The sequence below is a fragment of the Cetorhinus maximus genome, chromosome 34 (assembly GCF_964194155.1).
Source record: "Cetorhinus maximus chromosome 34, sCetMax3.hap1.1, whole genome shotgun sequence".
In the NCBI taxonomy this organism is placed as follows: Eukaryota; Metazoa; Chordata; class Chondrichthyes; order Lamniformes; family Cetorhinidae; genus Cetorhinus; species Cetorhinus maximus.
The window spans coordinates 8,325,621-8,346,478 of record NC_135912.1 but is presented as its reverse complement, the minus strand read 5'-3'; the positions used below and the strand labels follow the sequence as shown (position 1 = coordinate 8,346,478).

General features: G+C 46.2%; 1 protein-coding gene across 4 annotated transcripts in view; it reads left to right on the top strand.

Moving 5' to 3' along the window:
* The window catches only part of LOC144671688 (lysophosphatidic acid receptor 6-like), a 49,767-nt gene extending 37,479 nt beyond the window's left edge, over positions 1-12,288 (top strand). For 3 of the 4 annotated variants that reach the window (XM_078533706.1, XM_078533705.1, XM_078533707.1), the window contains one exon: positions 11,087-12,288. In XM_078533706.1, the coding sequence (XP_078389832.1) occupies positions 11,094-12,098 (1,005 nt within the window). In that variant the 5' untranslated portion in view covers positions 11,087-11,093 and the 3' untranslated portion in view covers positions 12,099-12,288. Of the gene's footprint in view, positions 1-8,265; positions 8,421-11,086 lie in introns of those variants that run through there. The other variant, XM_078533704.1, reaches the window with a different exon arrangement.
* The last annotated feature ends 8,570 nt before the right edge of the window (positions 12,289-20,858 follow it).

Sequence of the window (20,858 nt, the reverse complement as noted above, 5' to 3'; positions counted from 1 at the left end):
ACAAACTGCGGACTGTCACTCTGTCAATGTATCGAATCTATGAACTGTCACTCTGTCAGTGAGTACAGAATCAGTGGACTGTCATTCTGTCAATGTATCTAACCTGTGGACTGTCGCTCTGTCGTTGTGTACAGAATCTATGAGCTGTCGCTTTGTTTGTGTTTAGAATCTGTGGATAGTCACACTGTCATTGTATAGAATCTGTGGACAGTCACTTTTCAGTGTATAGAATCTATGGACTCGCACTCTGTCCATGCGTATACAATCTGTGGACAGTCATGGTCATTGTATACAATTTGTGAACTGTGACTCTCTCTATATCTTGAGTCTGTCTGTGCATAGAATCTATGGACTCGCACTCTGTCAGTGTGTATAGAATCTGTGGACTTTCACTCTGTCGGTGAATAAGTTGGAAGGCTGTCACTCCATCAGCGTATAGATTCTATGGATTGTCACTCTGTCTGTGTATAGAATCTGTGGACTGTTGTCTGTCATCTGTATGGAATCTATTGACTGTCACTTGGTATATACAATTTGTGGACTGTCACTCCATCTGTGTAGAGCATCTGTGAATGGTCACTTTGCCTGTGTACAGAATCTGTCGATTGTTACTCAGCCAGAGTGTGTAGAATCGATGCACTGTTGCTCTATCGGTATGTATGGAGTCTGTGAACTGTCACTCCCTATATAGAATCTGTGGAGTGTCGCTCTGTCTCTGTATAGAATCTATGGACTGTCACTCAGTCTGTTCCCAGAATCTGTGAATTGTCACCCTGTCTATGTATGGAAACTGTGGCTTGTCACTGTCAGTGCACAGAATCTGTGAACTGTAACTCTGTCAGTGTGTATAGAACCTTTGGACTGTCACTCTCTGTATATAACCTGTGGACTGTCACGCTGTCAGTGTGTATAGAATCTTTGGACTGTCACACTGTGTATGGAATCTGTGCACTGTCACTCAGTCTTTGTATAGAATCTGTGGGCTGCCAATCTGTTTGTGTATCGAATATATGGATTGTTACTCTGTCAGTGTGTTTTGAATCTGTGAACTGTCACTCTGTCAGCCTGTCTATAATTTGTGGACTCTTATTCTGTCAGTCTGTATAGAATCCTTGGACTGTCACTCTGTCAGTATATTGAATCTGTGGACTTTCACTCCATCAGTGTGTACAGAAACTTTTGACTGTCACTCTGTGTACATAATCTGTGCACTGTCATTGTTTCAGCGCATATAGAATCTGCTGACTGTCACTCTGTTTATAGAATTCGTGGACTGTCACTCTCTCTGTGTTTCGGCATCTGTGAATGGTCACTATGTCCGTGTACAGAATCCGTCAATTGTCACTCTGTCTGTATAGAATCTGTGGACTGTCACTCGGTCTGTTCAAAGAACTGGTGAACTGTCACTCTGTGTTTCGAATCTGTGGACTGTGGCTGTGTCTGTGTGGAGAATCTATGGACTGTACTCGGGGTATACAATTTGTAGACTGTCACGCCGTCTGTGTAGAACATCTGTGACCAGTCACTAGATCTGTGTATAGAATCTGTTGACTGTCACTCTGTCTGTGTGGATGGAATCTGTGGACAGTTACTCTGTCAATGTTTAGAAGCTGTGGACTGTCACTCTGTACATGGAATGTGTCTGTGTATAGAATCTATGGACCGTTGCTCTGTCAGTGTGTATAGAATATGTCGAGTGTCGCTTTATCACTGTGTACAGAACCTGTGGACTGTTTCTTTGTCAGTGTGTATAGAATCTGTGGACTGTCACTTTGTCACTATGTACAGAACCTGTGAACTGTCACTCTGTGTATATAGAATATGTCGAGTGTCACTTTGTCAGTGTATATAGAATCTGTGGAGTGTCACACTGTGTATACAATCTGCGAACTGCCACCCTGTCTGTATCGAGAATCTGTGGACTGTCATTCTGTCTGTGTTTAGAATCTTTGGACAGTCACTTTTCAATGCATAGAACCTATGAACTGTCACTCTGCCAGTATGTCTACAATCTGAGGACAGTCACTCTGTTAACGTATAAAATCTGTGGACTGTCACTCCTGTATGTATCTGGAATCTGTCTGTGTATAAAATCTATGGACTGTTACTCTGTCAGTGGGTACAGAATCTGTAGACTGTCACTTTGTCAGTGTGTTTACAATCTGTGGACTGTCACTTCATCAGTGTGTTTACGCCCTGTAGAATGTCACTCTGTCAGTGTCCAGAATCTGTGGAGTGTCACACTGTGTATACAATCTGCAAACTGCCACTCTGACAGAGTGACAGTCCACAGCTTCTATACACACTGACAGAGTGAAACACCACAGCTTCTATACACACTGACAAGACTGAAACACCACAGCTTCTATACACACTGACAAGACTGAAACACCACAGCTTCTATACACACTGACAGAGTGAAACACCACAGATTCTCTACACACTGACAGAGTGAAACACCACAGCTTCTATACACACTGACAGAGTGAAACACCACAGATTCTCTACACACTGACAGAGTGAAACACCACAGATTCTCCAAACACTGACAGAGTGAAACACCACAGCTTCTATACACACTGACAGAGTGAAACACCACTGATTCTCTACACACTGACAGTGACAGTCCACAGATTCTATACACACTGACAGAGCGACAGTTCACAGGTTCTATACACAGTATGAAAGTCCACAGATTCTATACACACTGACAGAGTGACAGTCCACAGATTCTATATACAGAGTGACAGTTCACATATTCCATACATGGACAGTGTGTATAGAATCTGTGGAGTGTCATTCTGTCTGTGTATAGGATCTATGGACTGTCACTCTGTCACTGTGTATAGAATCTGTGGATTGTCACTCTGTGTATAGAATCTGTGGAGTGTCACTCTGTATGTGGTCTGTCGTTTTGTCAGTGTGTATAGAGTCTGTGGACTGTCAATCTGTCTGTATGTACAATATGTGGACCTTCACGCTGTCAGTGAATAAATTGGAGACACTGTCACTCCATCAATGTATAGATTGTATGGAAGTCACCCTGTCAGTGTGTACAGAATTAATGGACTGTCACTCTGTCAGTGTATAGAATGTGTGGACTGTCACAATTTCAGCGTGTACAGAATGTGTGGACTGTCACTTTGTGTTTAGAATCTGTGGACAGACACTTTTCAATGTATAAATTCTATGGATTCTCACTATGTCAGTGTGTATACAATTTGTGGATGGTCACTCTGTCAATGTATAGAATCTGTGTGCTGTCACTCTGTCTATATCTGGAATCTGTCTGTGTATCGAATATATGGACTGTTACTCTGTCAGTGTGGAGATACAATCTGTGGACTGTCGCATTATCAGTGTATTTACAATCTGTGAACTGTCACTTTTTCAGTGTGTAAAGAATCTGTGTGCTGTTACTCGGTGTATACAATTTGTGGACTGTCACTTCATCTGTGTAGCACCTCTGTGAACGGTCACTATGTCTGTGTACAGAATCTGTCGATTGTCACTCTGTCAGAGTGTATAGAATCTGTGGACTCTCACTCTGTCAGTGTATGGAATCTGTGTACTGTCACTCCATATAGAATCTAGGGTCTACCATTATGACTGTGTATAGAATTGTGAACCTTCAATCTGTCTGTGTATACATTCTATTGGCTATCACTCTGCCTGTGTGTAGAACCTGTGGACTATCACTCTGTCTATATATGGAATTTGTGGACTGTCACTCTGTGTGTGCATTCTATGGGCTGTCACTCTGTGTGTAGAACCTGTGGACTATCACTCTGTCAGTGTATGGAATCTGTGTACAGTCACACTGTATAGAATCTAGGGTCTATCATTATGACTATGTATAAAATTGTGAATGTTCACTCTGTTTATACATTCTATGGACTATCACTCTGTCTGTGTGTAGAACCTGTGGACTATCACTCTGACTATATATGGAATCTGTGGACTGACTCTGTGTGTCCATTCTGTGGACTGTCACGCTGTGTGTGCATTCTATGGATTGTCACTCTGTATGTGTGTAGAACCTGTGGACTATCACTCTGTCTGTATATGGAATCTGAGGACTGTCACTCTGTGTATGCATTCTACGGACTGTCACTCTGTCTGTGTGTAGAACCTGTGGACTATCACTCTGTCTGTATATGGAATCTGAGGACTGTCACTCTGTGTATGCATTCTATGGACTGTCACTCTGTGTGTAGAACCTGTGGACTGTCACTCTGTCAGTGTATGGAATCAGTGCACTGTCACTCTGCCTGTGTAGTGAATCTGTGCACTGTTACTCAGTCAGCATGTATAGAATCAATGAACTGTCACTCTGTCAATGTTTAGAATCTGTGGACTGTTACTCTGCCTGTGTACAGAATCTGTGAATACATTCTATGGATTATCACTGTGTAAAGAATCTATGGACTGTAATTCTGTCTGTGTATACATTCTATGGACTGTCACTCTGTCTGTAAGTAGAACGTGTGGACTAACACTCTGTCTGTATATGGAATCTATGGACAGAATGTCTGTGTGTAGAACCTGTGCACTGTCACTCTGTCTGTGTATACAATCTGTGCACTGTCACTCTGTCTGTGTGTATAGAAACTGTGCAGTCTCACTCTTTCAGTTTGCATAGATCCGTGCACTGTCACTCTATCTGTGTAGAATATGTGGACTATCACACTGTCTGTGCGTATAGAAGCTGTGCACTCTCACTCTGTCAGTGTGCATAGATCTGCATACTGTCACTCTGTCTGTGTATAAAATCTGTGCACTGTCACTCGGTCAATTTGCATAGATCTGTGCACTGTCACTCTGTGCAAATAGAATCTGTGCACTGTCACTCTGTATATGGAATATGTGCACTGTCACCTTGTCTGTGTTTACAATCTGTGGCCTGTCCCTCTGTCTGTGTGTAGAATCTGTGCACTGTCACTGTCTTTATATGGAATCTTTGCACAGTCACTCTGTCACTGTGTATAGAATCTGTGCACTACCACTCTGTCTGTGAGTGTGGAACCTGTGAACCGTCACTCCGTCTGTGCATAGAATCTGTGCACTGTCACTCTGCCTGTATTTACAACCAGCGGCCTGTCACTCTGTCTGTGTAGAGAATCTGTGAACTATCACTTTGCCTGTAAGTAGAATAACTGGCATGTCACTCTGTCTGTATATGGAAACTGTGCACTGTCACTCTGTCTGTGTAGAGAATCTGTGGACAGTCACTCTGTCAGTATGTATAGAATCAGTGAATTGTCACTCTATCAATGTTTAGAATCTGTGGAGTGTTCCTCTGTGCATAGAATCTATAGACTGTCACTCTGTCTGTGTATAGAATCTGTGTACTGTCACTCCCTCTGTATAGAATCTAGGGTCTATCATTATGACTGTATATAGGACTGTGAACGTTCACTCTGTCTGTGTATAGATTCTTTGAACTATCACTCTGTGTGTAAAACCTGCGGACTATTGCTCTGTCTGTATATGGAACCTGTGGACTATCACTCTGCCTGTGTTTACGTTCTTTGGACTGTCACTCTGTCTGCGTGTAGAACCTGTGGATTGTCACTCTGTCTCTGTGTATAGAATCTGTGCATTGTCCCTCTGTCAGTGTGTATAGAATCTGCGAACTGTCATCTGTACAGGGAATCTGTGCACTGTCACTCTGCCTGTGTTTACAACCTGTGGACTGTCACTCTGCGTATACATTCTATGGACTGCAACTCTGTCTATGTGTAGAACCTGGGACTGTCACTCTGTCTGTGCTTACAGTCTGTGGACTGTCACTCTGTCTGCGTTTCAAATCAGTAGCCTGTCACTCTGTCTGTGTATACTATCTGTGCACTGTCACTGTGTCTGTGTGTATAGAAGCTGTGCAGTCTCACTCTGTCAGTTTGCATAGATCTGTGCACTGTCACTCTGTGCGGATAGAATCTGTGCACTGTCACTCTGTATATGGAATATGTGCACTGTCATCTTGTCTGTGTTTACAATCTGTGGCCTGTCATTCTGTGTATAGAAACTATGGACTGTCAGTGTCTGTGTGGATAGAATCTGTGGACTGTCACTCTGTGTGTAGAATCCGTGGACTATCACTGTATGGAATCTGCAGACTGTCATTATGTCTGTGTGTATAGAAGATGTGCATTCCCACTCTGCCAATGCGCATAGATCTGTGTACTGTCACACTGTCTGTGTATACAATCTGTGCCCTGTCACTCTGTCTGTGTGTATAGAAGCTATGCAGTCTCACTCTGTCAGTTTGCTTAGATCTGTGAACTGTCACTCTGTGCATGTAGAATCTGTGGAGTCTCACTATGTTTATATGGAATTTTTTCACTGTCACTCTGTCAATGTGTATAGAATCTTTGTACTGCCTCTCTATCTGTGTTTATGACCAGTGGCCTGTCATTCTGTCTGTGTACAGAATCTGTGGACCGTCACTCTGTCTGTGTGTATAGAAGCTGTGCACTCTCACTCTGTCAGTGCAAATAGATCTGTGTATTGTCACTCTGTCTGTGTATAAAATCTGTGTACTGTCACTCCGTCAGTATATGGAAACTGTGCACTGTCACTCTGTCTGTGTAGAGAATCTGTGGACTGTCACTCTGTCAATGTTTAGAATCTGTGAACTGTCACCCTATAGAATCTAGAGACTTTCGCTCTGTCTGTGTATAGAATCTATGGACTGTCACTCCGTATGTGTTTACAATCTATGAACTGTCACTCTGTCTGGGTTTACAATAAGTGGGCTGTCACTCTGTCAGTGTATAGAATTTGTGGACTGTCACTCTGTCTGTGTACTGAATCTGTGAACTGTCACCCTGCCTGTGTGTACAATCTGTGGACTGTCACTCTGTGTGTAGAATCTGTGGACTATCACTGCCTGTGTGTACAATCTGTGGACTGTCACTCTGTGTGTAGAATCTGTGGACTATCACTGTCTGTGTATGGAATCTGTGGCCTGTCACTCTGTCTGCGTGCAGAATCTGTGGACTGTCACTCCCTCTGTGTAATGCCTTTGTGACCTGTCACTATGTCTGTGTCCAGAATGTGTCAATTGTCACTCTGTCAGAGTGTATAGAATCTGTGGACTGCCACTCTGTATAGAATCTAGGGCCTATCTTTATGACTGTGTATAGGACTGTGAACGTTCACTCTGTCTGTGTATACATTCTCTGGACTGTCACTCTGTCTGTGTGTAAAACCTGTGGACTGTCACTCTGTCTCTGTGTATAGGATCTGTGCACTGTCCCTCTGTCAGTATGTATAGAATCCGTGAACTGTCACTCTGTATATGGAATTTGTGCACTGTCACTCTGCCTGTGTTTACAATCTGTGGACTGTCACTCTGTGTATACATTATATGGACTGTCACTCTGACTGTGTGTAGAACCTGTGGATTGTTACCCTGTCTCTGTGTATAGAATTTCTGGACTGTCACTCTGCCTGTGTTTACAACCAGTGGCCTGTCATTCTGTCTGTGTATAGAATCTGTGGACTATCACTCTGCCTGTGTGAATAAGTGGCCTGTCACTCTTCTGTGTTTACAATCAGTGGCCTGTTACTCTGTCTGTGTATAGAATCTGTGAACTGTCACTCTGTGTGTAAGGAATATGTGCACTGTCATTCTGATTTTTTTACAATCAGTTGCCTGTCACTCTGTCAATGGATAGAATCTATGGACTGTCACTGTCTGTAAATGGAAACTGTGCACTGTCACTCTGTCTGTGTAGAGAATCTGTGGACTGTTATTCTTTCCATGTGTGTTGAATCAGTGAACTGTCACTCTGTCAATGTTCAGAATCTGTGGACTGTCACTCTGTATGTGTGCAGAATCTGTGAACTGTCACCCTGTCTGTGTATAGAATCTATCGACTGTCACTCTGTCTGTATATGGAATCTGCACCGTCACTCTGTCTGTGTTTACAATCTATGAACTGTCACTCTGCCTCTGTTTAAAATCTGCGAACTGTCACTCTGCCTGTATTTGCAATGAGTGGACTGTCACTCTGTCAGTGTATAGAATCTGTGGACTGCCACTTGTTCTGGGTATATGTCCTTGGTATGTGTAGAATGTCTATATCGACAGTGCTATGTGTGTGCCATTGCTCTGCAGTAATTTGCTGGACTGGGTCCAACAGTGATCGTGTTTCCTAATTAGTGGCTATGAATTGCTTCAGATTTAAGTAAAGTTATGAAAGTTGCTGCAACAGTGCCGTCCTTTCTCTATTTCCCGTCTTTCTTGGCAGATTAACAAAATTTGTTGTGACAACTTTGCTGTTTCACACAGTTAGCAAGCAGTTCTGTAGCCAAGGCTAATAAGGCCTGAGAAGGAGTCACTTGGAGGCAGAGCACTACTCTCGCTGGCAAAGAGTCCGGAGGAGGATAGCTATCACCTAATGATCCCACATGTACGTACTTGAAAATAGGCTGTGGCTTTTATACGAGGGGTGGAGGGAGTTTGGGGAGGGATAGTAAATCGATGGGGGAGAGAGGTATGGGGGTAGAAGCACGGAACTTTATATGTGTCTGGACTGCGTGTTTATCGGGGTCTGGGATTTCTGCTTGTATGATTGCAAGGGATAGCATATAAGGCACAGAAACAGGCCATTCATCCCAGGCAGTCCTTGCTGGGGTTTATGCTCCATTCAAGCCTCCTCCATTGTTTCCTCATCTAAATCTATCATCGTAATCCTCTATGCTCTTATCCCTCAAATACTTGTCTAGCTTCCCCATAAATGTATCAATATTATTCACTTCAACCACTCCCAGTGGCGGTGAGTTCCACACTCTCACCGCAAAGGAGTTTCTCCAGAATTCCCGATTGGATTTCTTGGGGACTATCTTCTTTTGGTGGTCTCTAGTTCTGCCCTTCCCCACAAGAGGAAACAGTCTCTCTGCGTCTACTCGATCAGAACCTTTCCTCATTTTAAAGGCCTCTATTACGTCACCCCTCAGCTTTTTTTGAAGAGAAGGGAGACCCAGCCTGTCAATCTTTTCCTGACCAGCACACCCCACGCATTCCTGGTCTTGTCCTTGTAAATCTTCTCTGCACCCTCTCTGGTGTCTCGATATCCTTTTTTATATTATAGTGACTAGAACAGTGGTCTAACCAAGGTTTGATACAGATTTAGCATAACCTCCCTATATTTCAACTCTATTCCTCTAGAAATAAAGTTTAGTGTTTGGTCTTGCATATAGTGTAACTTTTTGTGATTGCTGTATATGCACTCCGAGATCCCTCTGTTCCTCACCCCACCTTGGCTTGCACCTTCCAAGGATTAAATGACCTCCCTATTCTTCCGACCATAATACACCCCCTCGCATTTATCCGCATTGCATTTCATTTGCCCATTCTACAAGTTTTTTTTTAATTCTGGGCGTTGCTGGCTAAGCCAGCATTTGTTGCCCATTCCTAATTTTTAAAAATTATTCATTTGTGGGATGTGGGCATCACTGGCTAGGCCAGCATCTCATCCCTAATTGCCCTTGTTCAAAGCTGTGGAGTTGGGAGTCACCAGGTAAGGATGGCAGATTTCCTTCCCTAAAGGGGCAATAGTGAACCAGATGGGCTTTTACAACCATCAGCAATGGTTCCATGGTCATCATCAGACTTTTAAGGATTCAAATTTCACCATCTGCCAGGGTGGGATTTGAGCCCAGGTCCCCAGAGAATTACTCTGGGTCTCTGGATTACTAGTCCAGTGACAATAGCGCGATGCCACCATCTCCCCTCTACCTTGGGGAGGTGGTGGTGAGCTGCCTTCTTGAACCGCTGCAGTCCCTGAGGTGTAGGTACACCCACAGCGCTGTTAGGGAGGGAGTTCCAGGATTTTGACCCAGAGACAGCGAAGGAACGGCCGATATATTTCCAAGTCAGGACGGTGAGTGGCTTGGAGGGAACTTGCAGGGGGTGGTGTTCCCATCTATCTGCTGCCCATGTCCTTCTAGATGGTAGAGGTCATGGGTTTGGGAGGTGCTGTCAAAGGAACCTTGTTGAATTGCTGCAGTGCGTCTTATAGATGGTACACACTGCTGCTGCTGTGCGTCAGTGGTGGAGGGAGTGGATGTTGAGGGCAGTGGATGTGGTGACAATCAATCAGGCTGCCTGTCCTGGATGATGTTGAGCTTCTTGAGTGTTGTTGGAGCTGCACTCATCCAGGCAAGTGGAAAGTATTCCATCACACTCCTGACTTGTGCCTTGTAGATGGTGGACAGGGTTTGGGGAGTCAGGAGATGAGTTACTTTCCACAGGATTCCCAGTGTCTGACTTGGTCTTGTAGCCACAGTATTTATATGGCTAGTCCAGTTCAGTTTCTGGTCAATGCTAACCCCTATGATACTGATGGCAGGGAATTCAGTGATAGTAATGCCATTGAATGTCAAGGGGAGATGATTGGATTCTCTCCTGTTGGAGATGGTCATTGCCTGGCACTTGTGTGGTGTGAATGTTACTTGCTACTTATCAGCTCAAGCCTGGATATTGTCCAGGTGAATGACCTCCTGTAATTTATTAATGTTTCCTCAGCGTTGACAGTCCCCCCAATTTGACATCATCACCAAATTTAGAAATTGTGGTTTGATTCCAATGTGTATTCGTTGGGGTCCGGGCTGTGTGTTTATGGTGATCTGGTTAAAGTGGTAGAGTCTGTGTTTCCTACCTCAGCCAGTGTTTGTTCCCAGGACACCTTCCTCAGGCTAAGTTGGGACAACCGGGGGTAGCTCCCTCAGGTCGATAAAGTATGGGGTACATCTCCAGACTGTATTGGTCGAATATGGAGTACCTCCCCTGCTGTATTTGTACAGTCTGAGGTATTTCCCCTGGACTGTGTTGGCACAGCCTGGAGTACCTCCCTGGACTGTGTTGGTACAGCCTGGAGTACCTCCCTGGACTGTGTTGGTACAGCCTGGAGTACCTCCCTGGACTGTGTTGGTAGAGTCTGGGGTACTGCCTCCCAGACCGTTTTGGTACAGTCGAGGGTAATTGCCTCCATTCTGTGTTGGTAGAGTCCGGGGTGTCTCCCCAGACTGTGTTGGTACAATGTGGAATGCTCTAACTCTCCTTCTCTTGTTCCAGGAATGAGATGTCCGAGCAATTGAAATGTAAGGATTTGTCGAATAGCACAGAAACACTGACGGAGGGCGGCAAGATAGTCTTCACCCTGCTGTACTGTGTGATCATCACGCTTGGGCTCCCCTTCAATGCGGTGGCCCTGTGGATTTTCCAGCATCATATCCGTCAGAGATCCGGGACCACAGTCTACATGAGGAACCTGGCGATTGCCGACCTGTTGCTTGTTTGTTTCCTGCCCTTCCGCATCACCGACTATTACTACGTCAACAACAACCACAGCAGGTTGCTGTGCGAGATCTCTGTGATCATCTTCCTGGTCAACATGTACGCCAGCATCTTCTTCCTCACTTGCATTAGCCTGGATCGCTGTGTGGCTACTGTACTACCCTTGAAGGTGCGCATTTGGCACCTGCACAAGGCAGCTCCCTGGGTGAGCGGGGTGGTTTGGCTGTTGACAGTGGGTTCTAGCTTTCCTCTATACCTCAAGTGGAAAATACAATGTCCAAGATCCAACAACAGCAATTGCCTGCAGCCCATTCTGCTCACGGAGAAGCTGCCCCTCATCTTCACCCTCACCGTAGGCTTCGGGCTCCCCTTCTGCTTGGTGCTGACCTGCTCAGTCCTGGCCCTGGTGAAAGTGAGAAAAGCCTGCAGCTCCCAAGCTCAGAATGCCCGCAAAACCCAGAAGATGATCCTGTCCAATTTGCTTGTGTTCACCTTCTGCTTTCTGCCCTACCACCTGCTGCTGAGCCTCTACAAAGCCCTGGAACTCCACTCACACCCATCGGGCCAAAAGCTCTTTCAGGCGATGCAGCTCCTTGCCAGCACCAATGCCGTCTTGGACCCCATGGTTTATTACTTTGTAACGGAAGTCTTTCAGAAAACCCAAGTGATGAGGACAGTGTACAACATGGTGCGGTGCAAATGCAACAGTGAGGAACAAGTGCCAAGGGAGAGCTGTGGGGACAACAGGGGGATTTACAAGCAAACATCTCAATCAGGCCTCTTTAAATAACAGCATGTAATAATCCCTCATTGTGCATTATTTTTAAAACACAAGTTGACTCTTTTTTCCAAGACAGTCTTTGGTAATTTTGTTTTTCGCTTGCTGAAGTATGCGAATGGAATCCATTTCATTTCAATCTTTATCTACTCCCAGTCAGGTACAGCGGGGGATTAGATAGAGTAAAGCCCCCTCTACACTGTCCCCATCAAACACTCCCAGGGCAGTACAGCACAGGGTTAGATACAGAGTGACACTCCCTCTACACTGTCCCAATCAAACACTCCCAGGGCAGGTACAGTACGGGGTTAGATACAGAGTAAAGCTCCCTCTACACTGTCCCCATCAAACACTCCCAGGACAGGTACAGCACGGGGTTGGATACAGAGTGACACTCCCTCTACACTGTCCCCATCAAACACTCCCAGGACAGGTACTGCATGGGGTTAGATACAGAGTAAAGCCCCCTCTAAACTGTCCCCATCAAACATTACCAGGACAGGTACAGTACGGGGTTAGATACAGAGTAAAGCTCCCTCTACACTGTCCCCATCAAACACTCCCAGGACAGGTACAGCACGGGGTTAGATACAGAGTGACACTCCCTCCACAACGTCCCCATCAAACACTCCCAGGGCAGGTACAGCACGGGGTTAGATACAGAGTGACACTCCCTCTACACTGTCCCCATCAAACACTCCCAGGGCAGGTACAGAAGGAGATTAGGTACAGAGTAAAGCTCACTCTACACTGTCACAGAATCACAGAATCACACAGTGCAGAAGAGGCCCATCGAGTCTGCACTGACACGTGAGAAACACCTGACCTACCTACCTAATCCCATTTACCAGCACTTGGCCCATAGCCTTGGATGTTATGACGTGCCAAGTGCTCATCCACATACTTTTTAAAGGATGTGAGGCAACCCGCCTCCACCACCCTCCCAGGCAACGCATTCCAGACCCTCACCACCCTCTGGGTAAAAAGGATTTTCCTCACATTCCCCCTAAACCTCCCGCCCCTCACCTTGAACTTGTGTCCCGTCGTGACTGACCTTTCAACTAAGGGGGACAGCTGCTCCCTGTCCACCCTGTCCATGCCCCTCATAATCTTGTACACCTCGATCAGGTCATCCCTCAGTCTTCTCTGCTCCAACGAAAACAACCCAAGTCTATCCAACCTCCCTTTGTAACTTAAATGTTTCATCCCAGGCAACATCTTGGTGAATTTACTCTGCACCCCCTCCAGTACAATCACATCCTTCCTATAACGTGGTGACCAGAACTCCCAGGACAGGTACTGCATGGGGTTAGATAGAGAGTAAAACTCCCCCTACACTGTCCCCATCAAATACTCAAGGGGCAGGTACAGCATGGGATTAGATACAGAGTAAATCTCGCTCTACACTGTCCCCATCAAACACTCCCAGGACAGGTACAGCACAGGGTTAGATACAGAGTAAAGCTCCCTCTACACTGTCCCCATCAAACACTCCCAGGACAGGTACAGCACGGGGTTAGATACAGTATAAAACACCCTCTACACTGTCCCCATCAAACATTCCCAGGACACGAACAGCATGGGGTTAGATACAGAGTAAATCTCCCTCTCCACTGTCCCCATCAAACACTCCCAGGGCAGGTACAGCACGGGGTTAGATACAGATAAAGCTCCCTCTACACTGTCCCCATCAAACACTCCCAGGGCAGGTACAGCACGGGGTTAGATACAGAGTAAAGGTCCCTCTACACCAGAGTCCAGAGGTGTCAGCTGTGGCTTAGTTCATAGCACCCTCGCCTTTGAATCAGAGGGTTGTGGGTTCATGTCCCACTCCCGGAAACCAAGAACTGTGAATGTACTCGAAAGAGTTACAATCTGTGACTGTTGATAACTCGAAAGAGTTACACCAGAGTCCGGGAGAAGGCATTGTATACAGTGCCTCACCCCAGGGGTGGGGTCGGGGCCCCTTTTTTATATGAAAACTCGATGCCAGGCATCATGGTTCCGAGGTGAAGCCTCTCACATCCCACCAGCTCCCCACCTCTTTCCTGGGTCAGTGAGTGTCAGCAGCCGAGAGTTCTGCTGAAGAGTCACACGGACTCGAAACGTTAGCTCTGTTCCTCTCCGCAGATGCTGTCAGACCTGCTGAGTTTTTCCAGGTATTTTTGTTTTTATTTTGGATTTCCAGCATCCGCAGTTTTTTTGCTTTTAGCCACAGGCAAGTTGCAGGGTTGGGGGTGGGGGGAGGGGGGGCGGGGAGCCTGTGCTTGATTGACACGATGCTCCGGCTTTCCATTGGCCCGTGGCTCCACGCATCAATCGAGCACTGGCAGGTGATTGGTTGGCCTGGTGCGGATAGGCGGATCCGCTGGAGCGCTGGATACAACATGAGGCAAAATGCAACAACCAGTGCAGGAACCTGGCTGTGTGCATTGCCAAGAATGCAAGGGTGCAGACTCTGCAATTTAAAAAGGCATCATATCTGATTGGCTATTTCCTTCTCAAATCCCTGACCCATTTAAGCGTGTAAAATGTAACTTCTTACCTTCGTATAGTGCCCAGCAAATTCCAAGTAATTCAATTATATTTTGGGGCGATGGTTTTTTTTTTACAATACTAAATGGGCAGCATTGTAAGTGTATTTTAAGTGATCGTGATCACCCAGCTCCTGTTGATTGTGACCGTATGGACTTTAATTGGAGGCCTGTAGCTTTGAAATCCCTCACCGGAACAGTTCCCAAGTCGAAATAAAAACAGCTCTACGTTTTAAAGGACACGTTTAACTGATCCTCGGGTCATTGCTACTTTTCTTTCATACGTGCGGATGGTTTGTGCCAATTGAGTGCTCTATACAACCCAAACAGTGGAAGCCAGGTCATTGTTTAATGAATGAAAGTCCCCTTTGACACTGCGTTACAGTAAGTCAAAAAATATGTATAATGTATCCAATGTGGATCGCAGTATCTTCATAGCACAGAAGGAGGCCATTCGGCCCATTGACTCTGCACTGACTCTCTGAAAGAGCATCCCACCTAGTCCCACTCCCCTGCCTTATCCCCCTAACCTTGCACATTCTCTCTTTTCAACTAGCAATCCAATTGCCTTTTGAATACCTCGATCGAACCTGCCTCCACCACCCTCTCAGGAAGTTTGTTCCAGACTCCAACCACCCTCTGCGTGAAAATGTTTCCTCAGGTCACATTAACTCCTTTTGCCAATTTCTTTTGAATCTGCTCCCTCTAGTTCTTGACGTTCTCTTCAGTGGGAACAGTTCCTCACTGTTTACCCTGTCCATACCCCTCAGGGTCTAGAACCCCTCTATCAAGTCTCCTCTCAGCCTTCTTTTCTCCAAGGAGAACAGTCCCAACCCCTCCAATCTATCCTCATAGCTACAGTTCTTCATCCCGGGCAGGGAAAACAGATTACAGAAAGAATATATTGGTGGGGCCAGGTCAAAAGCTGCAGGTAGATAAAGGCCACTCATGCACTTTGATCACAGTCGCAGAGGCTGACATTGTGGGCTGGGCTCAGAGCTGCTTCAGTGCTGTGGCAGTGGGCGATTGGAGAGATTCCAAAATGGACTTGCCGGAAGGATGGGGGGCTGGGGGCTACATGTTCTGTGGAAAGGGGCGTTGGAGATGAGAGTGGGAATTTGCAAGGACAGAGGGATTGAGAGTCGTTGCCTTTCTGGAGGGAGTTTCAAATGTGGAAAGAACAGTACCCGAGGACAGCGAACCTACACTCTGACTGGCACGGGGACCAGGAAAGGAAGTGGGGTGGTCAGCAGTTTAGTGGGAGTGGGGCGAATAGCGTGCAAAAGTCAGGAAGTCGTTCGAAATCTATATAAAACACCAGCTCACCCCACCTGGAGCATTGCGTTCAATCCTGGGCACCACACTTGAGGAAGGATGTGAAGATTTTGGACAAGCTACAGTAAGGATTGACTGGAATGGTTCCAGGGATGAGGGATTACTGCTACAGAAGCTGGGGTTGTTCTCCTTGGAGCAGGAAAGGACAAGAGGAGATTTGATTTGTGTAGTTAAAATCATGAAGGGTTTAGCCAGGGAAGATGATGAGAAACTGCTTCCCATGACTGAAGAGAAAGTAGAAGAGGGCACAGATTGAAGGTGATTGATTGAAAGTCAGAAGCAACGTGAGGGAAAATGTCTTTTTTGTAATGAATTGTTGAAAGGCTCTGCCTATACTGGAAACAAACTCAATAGCAGCTTTGAAAAGCGAATTGGATAAGGATTAGGAAGGAGAAAAACATTAAAGGGTATGGGGAAAGAGTAGGCCCAATTGGATTGTTCTCCGACCCTCCCTCTATACTGTCCCCATCAAATACTCTCAGGGCAGGTGCTGCACGGGGTTAGATACGGGGTTAAACTCCCTCTACACTGTCCCCATCAAACACTCCCAAGGCAGATACAGCACGGGTTAAGTACAGAGTAAAATCGCCTGTACATTGCCCCTATCAAATGCTCCCAGGACAGATACAGCACTGAGTTAAATTCAGAGTAAAGCTCCCTCTGCACTGTCCCCATCAAACACTCCCAGGACAGGTACAGCACGGGGTAAGATACGAGGTAAAACTCCCTGTACACTGTCTCCATCAAAAACTCTCAGGACAGGTACAGCACGGGGTTAGATACAGAGTAAAGCTCCCTCTAGCCTGTCCCCATCAAACATTCCCAAGGCAGGTGCAGCATGGGTTAGGTACAGGGTAAAGCTCCCTCTACATTGTCCCTATCAAATGCTCCCAGGAGAGAAACAGCACTGAGTTAGATACAGAGTAAAGCTCCCTCTGCACTGTCCCCATCAAACACTCCCAGGGCTGGTACAACACAAGTTAGATACAGAGTAACTAAAGCTCCCTCTACTATCTCAATTAAACATGGTGAGAGGGGGTAAAGGGAATAGCTGCTGGACTGGGTATGCAGCAGGTAGTGAGGGAACCAACAAGAGGGTAAAACATCCTCATCAACCTGCCTGCCAGAGACACATCTGTCCATGACAATATCGGTAGGACTGACCACCGCACAGTCACTGTGGAGACGAAGTCTCGTCTTCACATTGAGGATACCCTCCATCGTATTGTGTGGCACTACCACTGTGCTAAATGGGATGGATTTTGAGCAGATCTAACAACTCAAGACTGGGCATCCATGAGGTGCTGTGGGCCATCAGCAGCAGCAGAATTGTACTCGAACACAATCTGTAACCTCATGGCCCGGCATATCCCCCACTCTACCATTACCATCAAGCCAGGGGATCAACCCTGGTTCAATGAAGAGTGCAGGAGGGAATGCCAGGAGCAGCACCAGGCACACCTAAAAATGAGGTGTCTACCTGGTGAAGCTATAACACAGGATTACTTGCGTGCCAAGCAGCATAAGCAGCAAGTGATAGACAGGGCTAAGCGATCCCACAACCAATAGATCAGATCTAATCTCTGCAATCCTGCCACATTCAGTCCTGAATGGTGGCGGACTATTAAATAACTCACTGGAGGAGGAGGAGGTTCCACAAGTATCCCCATCCTCAATGATGTAGGAGCCCAGCACGTCAGTGCAAAAGATAAGGCTGAAGCATTTGCTACAATCTTCAGCCAGAAGTGGCGAGTGGATGATCCATCTCAGTCTCCCACGGAGGTCCCCAGCATCACAGATGCCAGTCTTCAGACAATTCGATTCGCTCCACGTGATATCAAGAAACGGCTGAAGGCACTGGATACTGCAAAGGCTATGGGCCCTGTCAATATTCCGGCAATAGCACTGGAGACTTGTGCTCCAGACCTTGCCGTGCCCCGAGCCAAGCTGTTCCAGTGCAGTTACAACATTGGCATCTCCCCGGCTATGTGGAAAATTGCCCAGGTATGTCCTGTACACAAAAAGCAGGACAAATCCAACCCAGCCAATTACCGCGCCATCAGTCTACTCTCCATCATCAGTAAAGTAATGGACGGGGCCATCAACAGTGCTATCAAACGGCACTTGCTTAGCAATAACCTGCTCACTGATGCCCAGTTTGGGTTCCGCCAGGGCTACTCAGCTCCTGACCTCATTACAGCCTTGGTTCAAACATGGACAAAAGAGCTGAACACCCGAGGTGAAGTGAGAATAACTGCCCTTGACACCAAGGCAGCATTTGACCGAGTGTGGCATCAAGGAGCCCAAACAAAACTGGCATCAATGGGAATCAGGGGGAAAACTCTCTGTTGGTTGGAGTCATACCGAGCACAAAGGAAGATGCTTGTGGTTGTTGGAGGTCAGTCATCTCAGCTCCAGGACATCACTGCAGGAGTTCCTCAGGGTAGTGTCCTCGGCCCAACAGCTGCTGCATTAATGACCTTCCTTCCACCATTAAGGTTAGAAGTGGGGATGTTCGCTGATGATTGCACAATGTTCAGCACCATTCGCGACTCCTCAGATACTGAAGAAGTCTATGTCCAAATGCAGCAAGACCTGGACAATACCCAGGCTTGGGCTGACAAGTGGCAAGTAACATTCGCACCACACAAGTGTCAGGTAATGAGGCTAGGAATCGTGTGACGAGTAACTCACCTCCTGACTCCTCAAAGCCTGTCCACCATCTACAAGGCACAAGTCAGGAGTATGATGGAATACTCCCCACTTGCCTGGATGAGTGCAGCTCCCACAACACCTAAGAAGCTCAACACCATCCAGGACAAAGCAGCCCTGCTTGTTTGGCACCCCATCCACAAACATTCACTCCCTCTACCACCGACGCACAGTAACAGCAGCATATACCATCTACAAGATGCACTGCAGGAATTCACCAAGGCTCCTTCGACAGCACCTTCAAACCATGACAACCACCATCTAGAAGGACGAGGGCAGCAGGTGGATGGGAACACCACCATCTGCAAGTTCCCCTCCAAGTCACTCACCATCCTGACTTGGAAATATATCGGCCGTTCCTTCACTGTCGCTGGGTCAAAACCCTGAAACTCCCTTCCTAACAGCACTGTGGGTGTACCTACACCACACTGACTGCAGCAGTTCAAGAAGGCAGCTCAGCACCACTTTGTCAAGGGCAACTAGGGCTGGGAAATAAATGCTGGCCCAGCCAGAGAAGCCCACATGCTGTGAATGAATAAAAAAAAAATATTGGCAGAGAGAGGCACTGAGAAAGCAACAGAAAGTTCTTAGCTGAGCTTGCTTTCAGTTTCACGGGAATACCAGAGGATGCCACTTGATGCTATATTAAGTATCAAAGGCTGAGTGTGACAAGCACAAACGTGTAACAGGTGCGGACTGGTGGAGGCCTGAAATGAGACAGTTTCCACTTCTGCTCTCCTCGCTGATCGCAAAATGAGTCATTAGCACCAGCTCTGGGAAGGTGTTATTGGTTTGGCTTGTTGCCCTTCACATGCAGCTCAATGAGGTTTCTTTTACGCTCTGATTGATTTGGATATAGTTAGCATTTAGCTTTTCTTCAAAATTTCTTTCCACTATTTACAACCAAGACCTCACAGTAAGTACATTATTCTCTGGGCACAGACTGGTCCATGTCTTGCTCCCTTTGAGCCTCTTGGCCATCTGACCCTGATGTCATGATTGCATTATCATTAATATTGTCTAATTAACATAACCATTTACCCTTTTACAGTGGTCACTGCTGTGTGAACAGTAATTATGCCAAGCTAGAAAAGGGAGTGTATATGCATACATACAGAGAGACAGCGAGAGAGAGAGACTGAGGCAGGAACAGAGGGAGAAAGATGAGAGAGAAACAAAGACAAAAATAAAGGAAAGGAGAGGGGCCGAGGAAGAGAGAGATACAGAGAGAGAGGGATACAGAAAAAGAGAGATATGCTGAGAGATACAGGAATATAAAGACAGGGATACAGGGACAGACAGGGACAGAGAGACAAAGAGACGAGAGCAAGAGCGCGACAGAGAAAAATAAAGAAAAGGAGACAGAGGGAGACAGCCAATGAGAGAAAGAGATACAGAGAGAGAGAGTGACTGAGTGAGAGACACACTGATAAGAGATACAAAGACTCTAACAGTTCCCTTTGCTGCCCTCAGTTATTCTCACTCCCCTGTGCTCTTTCTCCTTGGCTGTCTCTACCTGTCACTCTATAACCCTTTAACTCTCTCCTCTTGTTATTATCTCTCTTGCTACTCTCTCTGTCTCCACCCCCCACCTTTCCCTCCCTCCTCCTGTTAACTCTCCGCCTCTTAACTCTTTCTCCCTCTCTGCCTCTGTCCTGTTTCCCTCCTATCTGTCAATTCATATATTTTGGGGAGTCTTATTTTGGTGAAAAATTGGAAACAGATGCTGAATGGTTGCTGTGACAATAAGACACACCTGTAAGAAAGTCTGATTTCATATCTCTTTCGGCAGGGAACCAGGAGATAATACCAGAGAGGAATACCAACATGAACAGAATACTGGGAAAGATAGGCAACACTAGATTAGGGATTAGTAAATTAATAGGTGAGGTCAGAGTAAGAGAGGAAATAATAGATCTAAATCAGGGTTATTGTGCATGTATGTGAAAGCACAGAGTGTGGTAAATAAGATTGGGTAGATAGATGCACATATTGCTTTGTGGAAATATGATGTTGTACTGATAACAGAGATGGGCTCAAAGAAGGGCAGGGCTGAATTTTAAATATCCCTAAACACAAGGTGTTCAGGAAGGGTAGGAATTAGGAAGAAAAGGAGGAGGGGTGGCAATATCGATTCAGGAGACCATTACTGTGCTGGAGAAGGAGGGTGACCAGGAGGGTCAGGGACAAA